This window comes from Macaca thibetana, chromosome 4 (genome assembly GCF_024542745.1).
Source record: "Macaca thibetana thibetana isolate TM-01 chromosome 4, ASM2454274v1, whole genome shotgun sequence".
Taxonomy (NCBI): domain Eukaryota; kingdom Metazoa; phylum Chordata; class Mammalia; order Primates; family Cercopithecidae; genus Macaca; species Macaca thibetana.
In genome coordinates, this window is record NC_065581.1 from 104493685 (window position 1) to 104507840 (window position 14156).

Below are 14156 nucleotides of genomic sequence, written 5' to 3' on the forward strand. Positions count from 1 at the left end.
ATTAAGATACAGGCCCTGACTTCTAGAGGGTACTGTTTAGTAAGAAAACATATACATAAATCAGTCATTACAAACCAATGTGTTAAGTGTTTCAAGATTTCACAGAACTTTCCCTCTATATTCTAGTTCTAATTACACCATGGCTTTTCCTGGAGTGTCCAAATCCTGTATGTTCATGAGTAGATATGCCTAATTTCTGCAAGCCACAAACTGAGGAGCTGAGAGGTGGAACCAGTGCTCAATGCTCCCCTTGTTTTCTCCTCATCTTGGTGAAAACCACTGTTTCTTTGAAACCAGCTCTACTTCCACCATCACTCCTCTTCTCTGTGCCTCTAATTTATTGAGGTCTCAGTTCTGTTGTTCTGGTAGACTTCTATCATGTGAATTGCCCACCCTATAGTTTTTCAATCTACTCAATTCAACCACCTCCACTGTATTCTGTCAAACCCACTTTAAGGCACAACTGAAACATAACCATTCAGAACTGTTCCACTTTTGAAATCTCCACTTGGATATCCAACTTTCCATCTACAACCTACTGTCTTTTCAGCTCTCTCATTGCATTACCACTTCCACCCCTGCAATCTGATTCATCATGACCTCCAGTCCCTTGATCACTACTTTCTCTCTAGTTTTGGGCTCCCTCAACCTCACTTCCTACCTGATGGGGCCTAAACAATCACTTTAGATCAACCTACAGTCTTGCACATACCCTCTTCTTGATGACAAAGAAAAACATTGATCATGCTTTTATCTTCCTCACTTCTACTCTAGGGCTGTTAGGAATTGCCAGTTGCTATTTTAAGGAATTTGTATTTAATCCTGCAGGGAATGCAATTGAAGAATTAAGGATATTTTACTCCACTTAAAAACTTGAGGCCCAGGCCAGGTGTGGTGGCTCACGTATGTAATCCCAGCACTTTGGGAGGCCAAGGCAGGCGGATCACTTGAGGCCAGGAGTTTGAGCCCAGCCTGACCAACAGTGAAATCCCGTTTCCACTAAAAATACAAAAAAATTGCTGGGCATTAAGGCACACACCTGTAATCCCAGTTACTTGAGAGGCTGATGCACAAGAATAGCTTGAACCTGGGAGATGGAGGTTGCAGTGAGCTGTGATCGGGCCACTGTACTCAAGCCTGGGTGACAGAGCAAGACTCTGTCTCAAAAGAAAAAGCAAACAAACAAAACAACAACAACAACAAAAACTTGAGGCCAGGTGTGGTGGTTCATGCCTGTAATCCCAGCACTTTGGAGACCCAGGTGGGTGGCTCACTTGAGCCCAGGAGTCTGAGAAAGGCCTGGGCACCAAGGCAAAAACGCCTCTCTACAAAAAATACAAAAACATTGGCCAGGCGTGGTACCTGTAGTCTCAGCTACTCATCTGACCCTGGGACATTGAAGCTTCAGTGAGCCTTGATCGTTCCACTGCACTCCAGCCTGGGCAACAGAGGGAGACCCTGTCTCAAAAAACAAAATACAAAAACCTTGAGAAGAGGAGGGAATGATGGAAATCTTAACAACAGAAAAGGGAGACTCAAGAGTCCAGTAACTACAGACAGGGAGGATGCCAGGATTAGAGATAACCAATCACAGAATCTGCCCTCTTTGCCTCTATTACCAACACCACACCCATTTTCAGGAGTGAGAAGGAAAGTCCAAGAGCACAGTGAGGAAGACATTTCTCAGGCACTAAGCCACCTACAGATGTCAGCTCTCACCTATCATTGTATGTGAAGGGTGTTAAAGACTACCTACCTTTAGTTAAACAAAGGGTTTATCAGTGGACATGGGTGGATTGTGAACCCAATGGTAAATGTGGAAATAGCTCTAGTAGTTAAGTTCTAGCAAAAGAGTTTTAGAAAGGAAATACATCAAAAGCAAGTGTCAGGAAGACTCTAGATGTATACATTATTTCCTTACCTTCTCATTTGAGGTCAAAGACTATTTCTTACTCATATTTGCATTTCTTTCAGTGTCCAGTGCTGCGCCTTACAGAGACAGAGGGTGGTCAGGATGACTTATACTGGACCATAGGATACTTGAACCTAGCTAGATGTGTACCCTGTTAGTTAAGCTCCTGGTTTGAAGCCCATTATTGCCCCTACTGTACAGATGAGTAATTTCAAAGAGTGATTAAGTAACTTACTTAAGGTCAAATAGCTAATCAATTGCAGAATTGAGACATGAACCCAGATCTCTGGCCCTTCATCTATGCCTTTATTATAACACACTGTTTACCACTGAGATGCCTTCCGTTTGATTTCAAAGGATCACCATTAAGTCATGAAGCTACTAAGCTGACTCTGCCAATAAAATTATCATTTTAAGTGATCTGCACGACTTTTATCACATGATGAATGCCCCAAATTAAGCACTGTTTAAAATGTAGAATTAGACACTGGACAGTGCCTTTAACTTTGGCTACTTACCAGTCATCATATAGCCCTTCTTTAAGGAAAGGATTTAAAAATTTTTTACCATTAACAAAAACAATTTATACAGCTTGTATTTTGCTGTGATAGATTAGGCAGGCTAATCTGTATCATGTTATTTACATATAATAAACTAACTCAGCTGAATAGATTAGTAGGTGAGCCCACCTACTTTTTGTGGTTAATTACACTGTTTTGTAAGAGGCTGATCCTATTTTGTGTTTTACCAAAAGCTCTGGTGAAATAATGACTTCTGACGTACAGTATGTTAAACATAAAGAGCCTTCCCTTTTCTTGCTCAACATATAATTGCTGCATTTGTGCATGCTGTGTAAGTTGAACATAACAATAAAAACTTAATGAAGAAAATAAGTGCTGGTTGTAATGAATTAGTAATATTACTAGATTTGTATCTGGAGTTTACATTTACTGTTGTAAGTAGAATACAATCAATAGGAATATGTAATCAAATTGCACATGCTTTCATCTCTTGAGATCTCTCTGAAAAGGGAGCTGAGATATCTTTAGGAAATTATTTTCAAAAGCCTACACTAAATTCAATTATTCTGCATAATCATTTAAAATCACTGTCAAGCGTTCCTCATTTTTAAGGTTCTTGTAGTACAAAAGTACAAAAAGATACGTTTCTTAAATAGGCTTTTATTGCTTTACAAGTATGAAATATAACTTTTTCATTTTTAAATTTAGTTTTACAAAATAACATGAATAGGTTGTTTATTAAAAAACTGAAATACTACAAATGAAGTCACCTTTAGACTATTCCCTTATATCTGTTTCCAAACCTCTCCAACCCCTTCCTTCTTCAACCACTGTTATTAGCAGGTGAGTAAGGTTCCTTCCAGACTCTTTGTTTGCATTCACATGTTATCTTAAAAACAAAACAAAACCATAACTGATTTTTAAAATGCTACATATTTCAGTATTACTTATTTCATGTTTATATAATCGACCCTAAATAAATAACATGATCAACATGTTCCACCTTAAGCCTCATTTCTTAAGATGTTTTTTGACTTGATTGGTCCCCAAGGGAAATATAGTTTGTTAATTTTGTTTGGCATTTTTAAGTGCTAGACGAATTCTAATGTGTGGAATGAAGGTGAGGATTGATAGATAGTCACAGCCTATTGTTACTATAATTAGAAGTCATCAGATGCTAATTAGTACCACATTAAAATGATAAATTATGAACTACAATATTTGCAGCTGAGACCAAGTTCAATTCCCTAAATTTAAAGGTTTATAGAAAAAAAAAACTGGCCTCTTTCACAGCATTTTATATTCTCCACTTCTCTCCTTAAGATTATTTCACACAGTCCTCTAAATATTCTATCACTTCCTCTAACACCACACTAAGCGTAACCAATTTTCACTTAGAGGAGAAATTAATGTTAAGATCTGTAATTTGATTTTAAGATGTTTTCTTGATTTAACTTATAGTTATGTTTATGATGCTTTTTGTGATAAGTTCTTGACGCCCAATAATTACCTCAGTACGTACAGGTGCTTCTTGACTTACAATGGGGTTATATCCTGATAAACCCATTAAAAGTTGGAAAATTTTAAGTTGCACCATGGTAAGCCAGGGACTACCTGCATATCATTAATTTAACCTTAATCAATTGAATATACCGCATAGAGTGAAGAATTAGCACAAATGCCAAGAAATTGATGGTGTCCATTTGAACAGATGGCAAATTTTAAAAAGCTAAAGCTAATCTAAACATAGCAGTTTACTTCATTCCTGCTTTTTTTAACAAAAATAATTTTTTAATAGTTTATTATTTTTATTTATAGTTTATGCATTTTCACAGGATATTTCATCTGGTCAAAGAGGCCAAAGGAAGAAAGTTCAGGTCAGCCCAGGGACTCCAAAGCCCTCATTCTAATTACAGGATGGGGTTTCTAAGCTAACTGCCTGTTCATGTCTTTTGTCCATATTTGTGTTATAATTTTCTTCTTCTTCCTGATTTATAAGATTTTCAACTGATTTGTAGGTTACAACTTGGCTTTTGGTCATGTATGTTGTAAATATTTTTGTAATATGGGCTTTGTCTTTTGACTTCATGGGAATTTTTTCCACTGAAGAGTTTTTTTTAATGCAAATATATTAATCTTTTTGTTTATAGTGTATGAGTTTTGGAACTTTTTCATAAAGCCCTCCCTGCTCTAAGACAAATACTACCGCTACTAGTGACAATAATTCAGCCATGATCAAACAGTCATTGCTATCTATATGCTAGAAATATGCTGAATGCTGGGGTAATAAGGATAAAATACAATTATCTGAACCATGGTTTTTTCTGTTTTTCTTTTTTTTTTGAGACAGAGTCTTGCTCTGTCGCCCAGGTTGGAGTACAGTGGCACAATCTTGGCTCATTGCAACTTCTGTCTCCTGGGTTGAAGACATTCTCCTGCCTCAGCCTCCCGAGTAGCTGGGACTTACAGGCATGTACCACCACGCCTGGGTAAATTGGGTTTTTTTTTTGTATTTTTAGTAGAGACGGGGTTTTGCCATGTTGGCCAGGCTGGTCTCAAACTCCTGACCTCAAGTGATACACCCATCTTGGCCTCCCAAAGTATTGGGATTACACACATAAGCTACTGCACCCGGCCCAATCATCTAAGCTATGTTTAAAAGCACATAGAGGATACAGTCTTCTCTTATCAGCATTACAAATAAATACAGAAAATGGTTGGTTATGATTTTCTTCTTATTCGCCAACTCACCTGCCACCCCAGAAGTCACATAGGTAATAAGATAAAAGTAGTTGTTTTGGCTGGGCACAGTGGCTCACGCCTGTAATCCCAGCACTTTGGGAGGCCAAGGAGGGCAGATCACTTGAGGCCAGGAGTTCAAGACCAGCCTGGCCAACATGGTGAAACCCGAGTGTCTCTACTAAAAATAGAAAAATTAGCCAGGCGTGGTGGTGTACACCTGTAATCCCAGCTACTCAGGAGGCTGAGGCAGGAGAATCGTTTGAACCTGGGAGGTGGAGGTTGCAGTGAGCCGAGATCATGTCACTGTACTACATTCTGGGAGAGAGAGCAGGGCTCTGTCTCCAAAAAAAAAAAAAAAAAAAAAAAGTGGCTGTTTTACAAATAGAATTGGTATGCTTTAAAATCTGTCAGTATCTATTATGTACCCTGGCAAATAGAGCATCTAAAAGGAAGAAATGCCAACGATCACTTTACTTCTCATTCAATTACTCATTTAATGTTTTTTCATTCTTGCATATTCTACTTATACCTGAATTGATCTCTAGTAAACAGATTAGAGACAGAGCAAGGTTGGTAAAAAGAAGGTGGCAACACTTCTATAAATGAATAAGTGTGTCCCAGGACACTGCAGATCTTTAATTCAATTTAGTGTTTTTTCCTCAGATTGGCAGGTGTGTCTCGTGGTTGGATGCGGTCCAGTGGGTCCCTATTCTGCAATTCCGATGCAGTGGGAACATCATCACTGCACTGGTCCCCACCAGCAGCATATTCTCTGCCCTCTCCTGCTTAGCGGAAATGGAGTTAAGGGTAACACAAACTCAGGAGAGTCTAAAACCCATCAGTAAAACTTCAAGACTTACAGATACCACAATGGAAGCTGCAGATAACAGAGGTGGGTAAAGAAAGTGTAGTAAAAAAAGGAATCGGTTGAAATATGAAGGGAAAATAAAATAAACTTTTGATGAGACTTAAAAAATTTCCCTGAACAGGGCCGGGGGCAGTAGCTCACGCCTGTAATTCTAGCACTTTGGGAGGCTGAGGCTAGTGGATCACGAGGTCAAGAGATTGAGACCATCCTGGCCAACGTAGTGAAACCCAGTCTCTGCTAAAAATACAAAAAAATTAGCTGGATATGGTAGCACATGCCTGTAGTCCCAGCTACTCGGAAGGCTGAGGCAGGAAAATCACTTGAACTCGACAGGCAGAGGTTGCAGTGAGCCAAGATTGCATCACTGCACTCCAGCCTGGCGACAAAGTGAGACTCCGTCTCAAAAAAAAAAAAAAAAAAAAAAAAAAATTTCCCTGGACATTCTGCAACACCTTTTAAATGTTGTGTTATATTTTGGTATTTTTGTGTGTGTGTGTGCTATTCCACTAACACTTTTCTTTTTTTTTTTTTTTTGAAATGGAGTCTCGCTCTGTCGCCCAGGCCGGGGGGCAGCGGTGCGAACCTGGCTCACTGCAACCTCCGCCTCCCAGGTTCAAGCAATTCTCTGCCTGAACCTCCTGAGTAGCAGGGATTACAGGTGCCCACCACCATGCCTGGCTAATTTTTTTGTATTTTTAGTAGAGACGGGGTTTCACAATCTTGGCCAGGCTGGTCTTGAACTCCTGACCTTGTGGTCCACCCACCTCAGCCTCCCAAAGTGCTGGGATTACAGGCATGAGCCATGGCACCTGACCAATACTTTTCTTTTCCTTCTTTAAATATATTATATTGCTTCACATAATAACTAGCTTAAAAATTAAGATTGTTTCATGAAGAGTGCTTTAGAGTCTGATTATAGCTCACATCCTGAACTACAGGTTGCGAAGGACATAATAAACTGCCATCCTTTTAAGTCACGGTCCATGTTAAACTACTCTGTAAGACTTACACTGTAAAACATGTGTTTCAAATGTTTGTTTCAGTCTAAAACACTTATGTTATACAGAAGATCCAGTCATCCAGATAGAGATTTAAATGAATACTATGTTCAAGGCATTGGTGAGCTATAAAGGTATACAAAGCTAAGTGCCTACTCTGAAGGAGTGGGAAATCTAATAAAGGCCATGAAGCAGCATGACTGGGGTCTGGAATGGCAATAAGAAACCACATTTGTGAAGCATATTCTATGTATGAGGCACTGTTCTAAGGGTTCTCGATGTATTAACTTATTTAATCCACCTGATAGACATATGAGGCACAGAGAGGTTATCTAACTTGTCTGGGGTCACACAGCTAGTAAGTGATGAAACAAGAATTTGAACTCAGACAATTTATAACCAATATATATATTTCTTCCCCTACTTGACTACTTAATATGGGACCTTCGAAAGTTACTTCACCTTTTTGAGTCTCAGTTTTCTCACTGGTGAAATGGTTATTTCTTTTCTTTTCTTTTTTATTTTAGTAGAGATGGGGTTTCACCATGTTGGCCAGGCTGGTCTCGAACTCCCGACCTCAAATGATCCGCCCACCTCAGCCTCCCAAAGCGCTGGGTTTACAGGCGTGAGCCACCATGCCCAGCCTGAAACTGTTATTTCTGCCTCACAGAGTTCTCATTAGGATTCAAAGTTAGGCATGCTGATATAGAGAAACATTTACCCAACTTTTGCAGCTTTCCACAAGGTGTACTACTACTGACAGGGGCCAATGGGTTCTGTAGTCAAATGACTGGGAAACAACATGTCAGAGTCATGATACATAAATCTGTACCTAACTCCTGAGAATTCTTAAATGAAGGAATCTTTCTAACTCTGTTTAACCTGGCATGCCCACACTTATTTGATCCCAGAACCCTTTGTCTCACTGAACATCTAGTTATAACTTTAGCTCTGGAAGAGAAATTGGTAAATGCTGACAAGAAAAAGGCACGAAATCAAAGGACCCAATGGGTTCAAGTCTGGTTCAGCCAATTTTTAACTGCTTGCTATGGGCAACAGCTCCATTGCCTCTCCAAGTCTCTGCTTTCCCTCTCAGTTTTTGCCTAGACTACTTCAATAATTCCCTGGCTGACTCTCTTATCTTGGACCTCACCTCTCAGGGTCACCTTCTAAGCATCAGCTAATTATGTTCCATAGCACAGATACAGTAACGTGACCCCTTTTGCGTAAACACCTTTGTGATAATAGCTAAGAATAAGAGCAAACACTTACAGAATGCTTACTATGCCATGCATTATTCTACTCACTTGTTTAATTCTGAAAACATTCTGTGAAGTACCCACTGAGGCGTGGCTACTAGGTGGGGCAGTCAGCTTCCAGATTCCAAGTCCACTCTGCTGTCTCTTGAACTCCCCACAATTTCTCCAGGATATCGCCCTAATTCCTCAGGCCCTTCACAGTCTGACTTCAACCTTTCCTTTCCACCTCATCTTTATTCCCTACTTCTCATATATGAGTTTCTAGGACTGTGAGGCTGGCCTGTAGATGGCTGCCTTCAGTTCACAGGGCATTCTCCCTGTATATGAATATCTGTGTCCAAACTTCCCCTTTTTATAAGGATGCCAGTTATATTGAGTTAGGGCCCATTCTAATTACCTCATTTTGACTTGATTAGCTCTATAAAGATCCTTTCTCCTAATAAGGTCACGTTGTGAGGTACTAGGGTGTTAGGACTTCAACACATGAATTTTGGGAGGATAAAATTCAATCCATAATACCTGCATACATAATAAAGCTAGTCTCTTTTCCATAAATTCATACAATCATGTAACAGTTACGTACTGAGTGCCTATTAATTACAATGTTGGTACTGTTCTGGGCCCTGCTAGGTACTTCTATACCCCACAAAGATGTGGGGTATAGAAGCTGGGTACAGTGGCGGGCACCTGTAATCCCAGCTACCTGGGAGGCTGAGGCAGGAGAACTGCTTGAACCTGGGAGGCAGTGGCTTCAGTGAGCCAAGACTGCGTCACTTCACTCCAGCCTGGGTGATAGAGCGAGACTCTGTCTCAAAAAAAAAAAAAAAAGGAAAAAGGTAACATTTGCTGTTGTTAACAGAGAAACCCTAAAATTTAAGTGGCTTAACAAATCAGTTTTTCTTCTCATACATCTAGTCTGTATGCATGTTCCTGATGGGCAGGTGACTTTCCTTCAAGAGTGATTCAGGGACATAGGCAACTTGCATCTTGAATGGCTCACTTCCCAGATCATCTGCTTACGGAGTATTACAAATGCAACATTTTTATGGCCAGGAAATAGTAACTATCACTTCTACTCCTACTCTATTGGCTAGATCTCAGTCACATGGCCAGTCACTTGCTTGGGAAGCTGAGAAGTGTAGTCCAGCCGGGTACTCGAGAAGAAAAGAAAATGCGTTTGGCATACTTGTTTCAGTCTCTTCTACCAGTTAAGAAGGTCTGGGAAACTTCAGGAAATGAAAGTAGAGTGCAAATACGTTCAGTCTGTGGCCTGCTTTTAACTACTAGTTAGAAGAGAAGATTGAGTTAGTTCTTGATAAAACAACCAAGCAAGCAGAACTATCAGCCAAAATATTCACGTGAATTTCTGTAAACTTAATAATCATGAGAAAAATCTATACTTTTTAATATTATACATTATATATTGTAATAAACTATCTTTTGTACACAAAATAAAAATGTTATTACTAATAGAATGGGAAGTTGTAAACATTTTCTTGATTGTGGCTAGGGATAATTGTAAATTTAGTAATACTTTTTTGACTGGCTTTGCAACCAATTTTTAAAAAGTCAAGGTTAGTGGAATAAGCCTAAATAAAGCTCACAGTCTTGTTGGCAAAGGCTATGGTGAACGTTTATGGTACATTTTTATAAATGTGGCTTTCCTGCCCGATTTTCAAAATGTAGTTATTACATTTCAGTCTCAATTCTGCCTCTCCTGGCTGTTATTAGTTCACTAGACATCCACAGCACCAATTATATCCTTAGGCCAAACAAAAGAGATCACCTACCTCCCATTTGGTCCTTCAGGCAATTTACTCAGGTCCCATTGTCTGACATCAAAGTCAAGTTTATGAGAGAAAAAATACCAACAAGGTAAATCCCAGTAGTTTGGAGGTGAATTAAAAAGCTCTCAAATCAGTACTTCCCTCAAATGTTAAATAATTCACTGTGGCATTATAGATACAAGCCTCCAGCAAAAGTTACACTTGAACAATTAAGGAAGCAAGAGCTAAACAAATGACTTCAGGGGTAGAGAAACAAATTCATGGTTTCTCATAGTACTATACCAAATTACTTTTTCACATTAACAAGTGTGTAAAACACCCAAACACCCCAATGACTTACTAAATGAAGTTTGATTACAGAAAATAGCCTGGGTTTACATGCCAGGATTATTCCCTAAATGTAATTGTGGATTTTATACACTTGAGTATAAAGCCCATTTATGTTATTTGGAAAGGTTTCATGTTCACAGTGTACCCCTACTCTTTTCCAAATTTCTTTTAGTCAACTTGGTTGGATTACAATGACCATCTACCAACATGTTATGTGAAGGACCAAAAGCAATGAAATTGTTTCCTAAAGGCTAGATAAGAACTTAGAAACACAAGGTTGGATCACAGTGCACCATGTGCATACAGATTAATAGTTCCTGCTGAGTAGAAAGAGTATACACACTTTGAGATAAAAATGGGATTTCAATCCCAACTGTATCACTTTCTAGCTAAAATATTTCAGGTAAGTCTTAACCTGAGTATTAGTAATCTCTTCTGTAAAATGGGAATAATTTACTTATGTAACAAATATTTATTGAATATTTACTATGTACCAAGTAGTATTTTGCAAGGATTATTTTAGGATTAGAGATTAAAAAAATAGTAGGTGCTCACTATCTATATGTGTAGCTATCCAAATGTACAAGCAGATGACTAATAAGAAAGGGTCAAAGTCAGCAGTCTGAAAATCAATGGAATTCCTAAACAAAAACAGAGATACATGGGATATAAGGCAATGTGAGGTCCATTTGCTTTCCAGGGACTAACAGGTAATTAGTACTCATTCTAAATTTTTATATATTTTCTCTAGTTATCTCAACTAAACTTAGCCAAGAGTTTTCTACAAAATTTATAAGGTAAACTTTTTTTTTTTTTTTTTGAGACAGGGTCTCATTCTGTTGCTCAGGCTGGAGTGCAATGGTGCGATCTTAGCTCACTGCAACCTCTGCCTCCAAGGCTCAAGGGATCCTTCCACCTCAGCTTCCTGAATGCCACCATGTGCCTGTAGTCTGGCTAATTTTTTATATTTTTTGTAGAGACGGGGTTTCTCCATGTTGCCCAGGCTGGTCTTGAACTCCTAGACTCACATTATCCATCTGCCTCAGCCTCCCAAAGTGCTGGGATTATGGGCATGAGCCACCAAGCCCGGCCTCTAAGGTAAACTTTTGAGCTCTATTTTAAGCAGGTTTTGGGGAAGGATGTAGATGTACTAAAGATGTGACAAAGAGTTTTCCATTTAAAAGTTGTTAAAGATATGCTTACAAGATGACTTTTTAAAAACATACTAATTTAATGCTAGTCTGATCTATAACTGAAATACATACATATTTTGAAATAGACTAGAAAGGTAGAATGGAATCAAGAAAAAAAAAACAACAATGAGGTTTGGAGGGAAGATGAGAACTACAGTTAGAGCTTCAACTCTCCTCATTACAAGCTGGGTCACCAGAAAAAGCCTCAAAATTTTTGAATCTGTTTTCTTGAGTAAAATAAGCTTAACAACTCTTACTATGGCATTATTATAAGAACCAAATGGAATAGCTGTCATAAAAATGCTTAGTAACCTAAAAGCACTAAACAAATATAAACCATTTCAGAGTGAATACGTGATCACAAGATATCCCTTATAGTGAAGGGTATTTGTATGAATGAATGGTAAAAGGTTTACAAAAAATTATATTGGTTGGAGGAATGGGCATTTGCAGTCACAACAGTAATCTTTTTGCTTGTTGCTAATGAGGAAGGATCATTGAATTTCTGGCTGGCAAGCAACAGTAATCCCTAAATATTATGGAACAGAAAACATTTACGGACAAGACCACTAGAAATAAAATTTTTTTAAAAAATCTATTTTTAAAGTAAATCAACAAGGTCAATTAGCCATAAGTCAAAGTTCCTAGAAATGCTTCTTTTTGTGAGGAAAATTTCCTTATCACCTATATTGTTAGGGTGGTTTTAATTTCATATGCCAAAGTCTAACTGTTGATTGTTACATCTATATAGGCTTTTAATACAGTGCCAAGCATATTGCTAGAATTAAATAAAATTATTGCTGACATACTGTTACTAAAAATATATCCAGTGATTTTTTTAAACAAAACTGAAAATTTTATTTTATACGCAGCAAAAAATGAGTAATACATATTTACAAATTTGTTTTTCAATCTAAATGCGTGAGATGTAAAAATTTTTTATTCCAATAACCAGTAAAAAAGTAGACTATAGCTCTTAAAATGATAGCAGCATCAATCTTTGTACAATGAGGTACTATTTTATCTTATTTTATTTTGAGATAGAGTCTTGCTGTTACCCAGGCTGGAGTGCAGTGACACGATCACGGCTTACTGCAGGCTCAACCTCCCTGGCCTCAAGCAATCCTCCTGCTTTAGTCTCCTGAGTAACAGGGACTACAGGCACATGCCACCACAACTAGCTAATTTTTAAATTTTTTGTAGAGATGAGGTCTCACCTGTTGTCCAGGCTGGTCTCAAACTCTTGGCCTCAAGTGATCCATCAGCCTTGGCCTCCCAAAGTGCTAGAATTACAGGTGTGAGCCACTGTGCCTGGCCAACAAGGTATCATTTTGAGTAGATTTAAAAATCATAAATCCTGAACTAAGTGGCACAGAGGTCTCCACAGAGACACAATAATACATCATAACGTGAGGGAGAAGTGATGAACAGAAAATTTTAAATGCCCAAGGTAGAAATGAAAGTATTTCACACAAATGTGTGAAGAAATTTACCAGAGTTATGTGTAGAGTTGGCCAAGACTATCACTCACTACAAACAATAAAAATCCATTTTTAACCTTATATTTTAATCTATCTTTGAATCAGAGAATGACAAAGAATGGTGATTTTTACTGACCTCTGTCCAGTAAAAGAAAACACGACGTAGAGAGCAATGTCAAAAGACTAAATTCTTCTTACCATGAGTAGATCCCACTGACCATGTCATAGTTCTGACATGAAGTGTTCACGCTGCTGGGCCCAGCTGCTTTAGAGATAAGGAGCACCACCAAGCCCCTCAACTGGAGGCTATTCCGGCTGTCATGTACAAGCCCCCTGACAACAAGTAAAGAAGGAAGAGCATTAATACACCCTCACAAGATCATCAGATAACTTAGAAAACTGCTACAAAGATGCCCACACTTCTAGAACTGGACAATGAGACTTTACTGAAAAGAAACAGGGTCAGGGAGGAAAATTAATGTGAGGATGCCATGAGTTCAGGAAACAACTAGAGAAATCTATGGCTGGGTGGTTGTTGTTGCTGTATTTTTTGAGACAGGATTTTGCTCTGTCATCCAGGCTGAGTGCAGTGGCACAATCTCAACTCACTACAGCCTCGACCTCCTGGTCCTAAGCGATCCTCCCACCTCAGTCTCCCTAGTAGCTGGAACTATAGGCGTGTGCCACAATGCTCAGCTAATTAAAAAAAAACAGAGTCAGAGTCTTGCTATGTTGCCCAGGCTGGTCTTGAACTCCTGGACACAAGCAATCCTTTGGGAGGCCTTAGCCTCCCACAGTGCTGGGATTACAGGCATGAGCCACCATGCCCAGCCCATGGCTAGTTTTAAAAGTGACAATCTCTCTGGTGGCAGTGGCTCATGTCTGTAATCCCAGTGCTTTGGGAGGCCAAGGTGATCAGATGAGTCTAGGAGCTTGAGATCAGCCCATACAAGATGGTGAAATCCCGTCTCAACAAAAAATAGAAAAATAAGCTGGGCGTGGTGGCATGTGCCTGTAATCTCAGCTATTCAGGAGGCTGACGAGGGAGAATCACTTGAGGCCAGA

The 14156-nt window shown here is 39.0% G+C and overlaps 1 protein-coding gene across 4 annotated transcripts in view; it reads right to left on the minus strand.

The window, feature by feature from the left end:
• Nucleotides 1–14156, minus strand: part of PDSS2 (decaprenyl diphosphate synthase subunit 2) — a 300729-nt gene that overhangs the window by 171065 nt on the left and 115508 nt on the right. For 3 of the 4 annotated variants that reach the window (XM_050786748.1, XM_050786747.1, XM_050786750.1), the window contains exon 2: nt 13290–13424. The exons of the other annotated variant lie outside the window; for it this stretch is intronic. In XM_050786748.1, coding sequence (XP_050642705.1) covers nt 13290–13424 — 135 coding nt within the window. The remainder of the gene's footprint in view (nt 1–13289; nt 13425–14156) is intronic. 4 annotated transcript variants of the gene reach the window in all.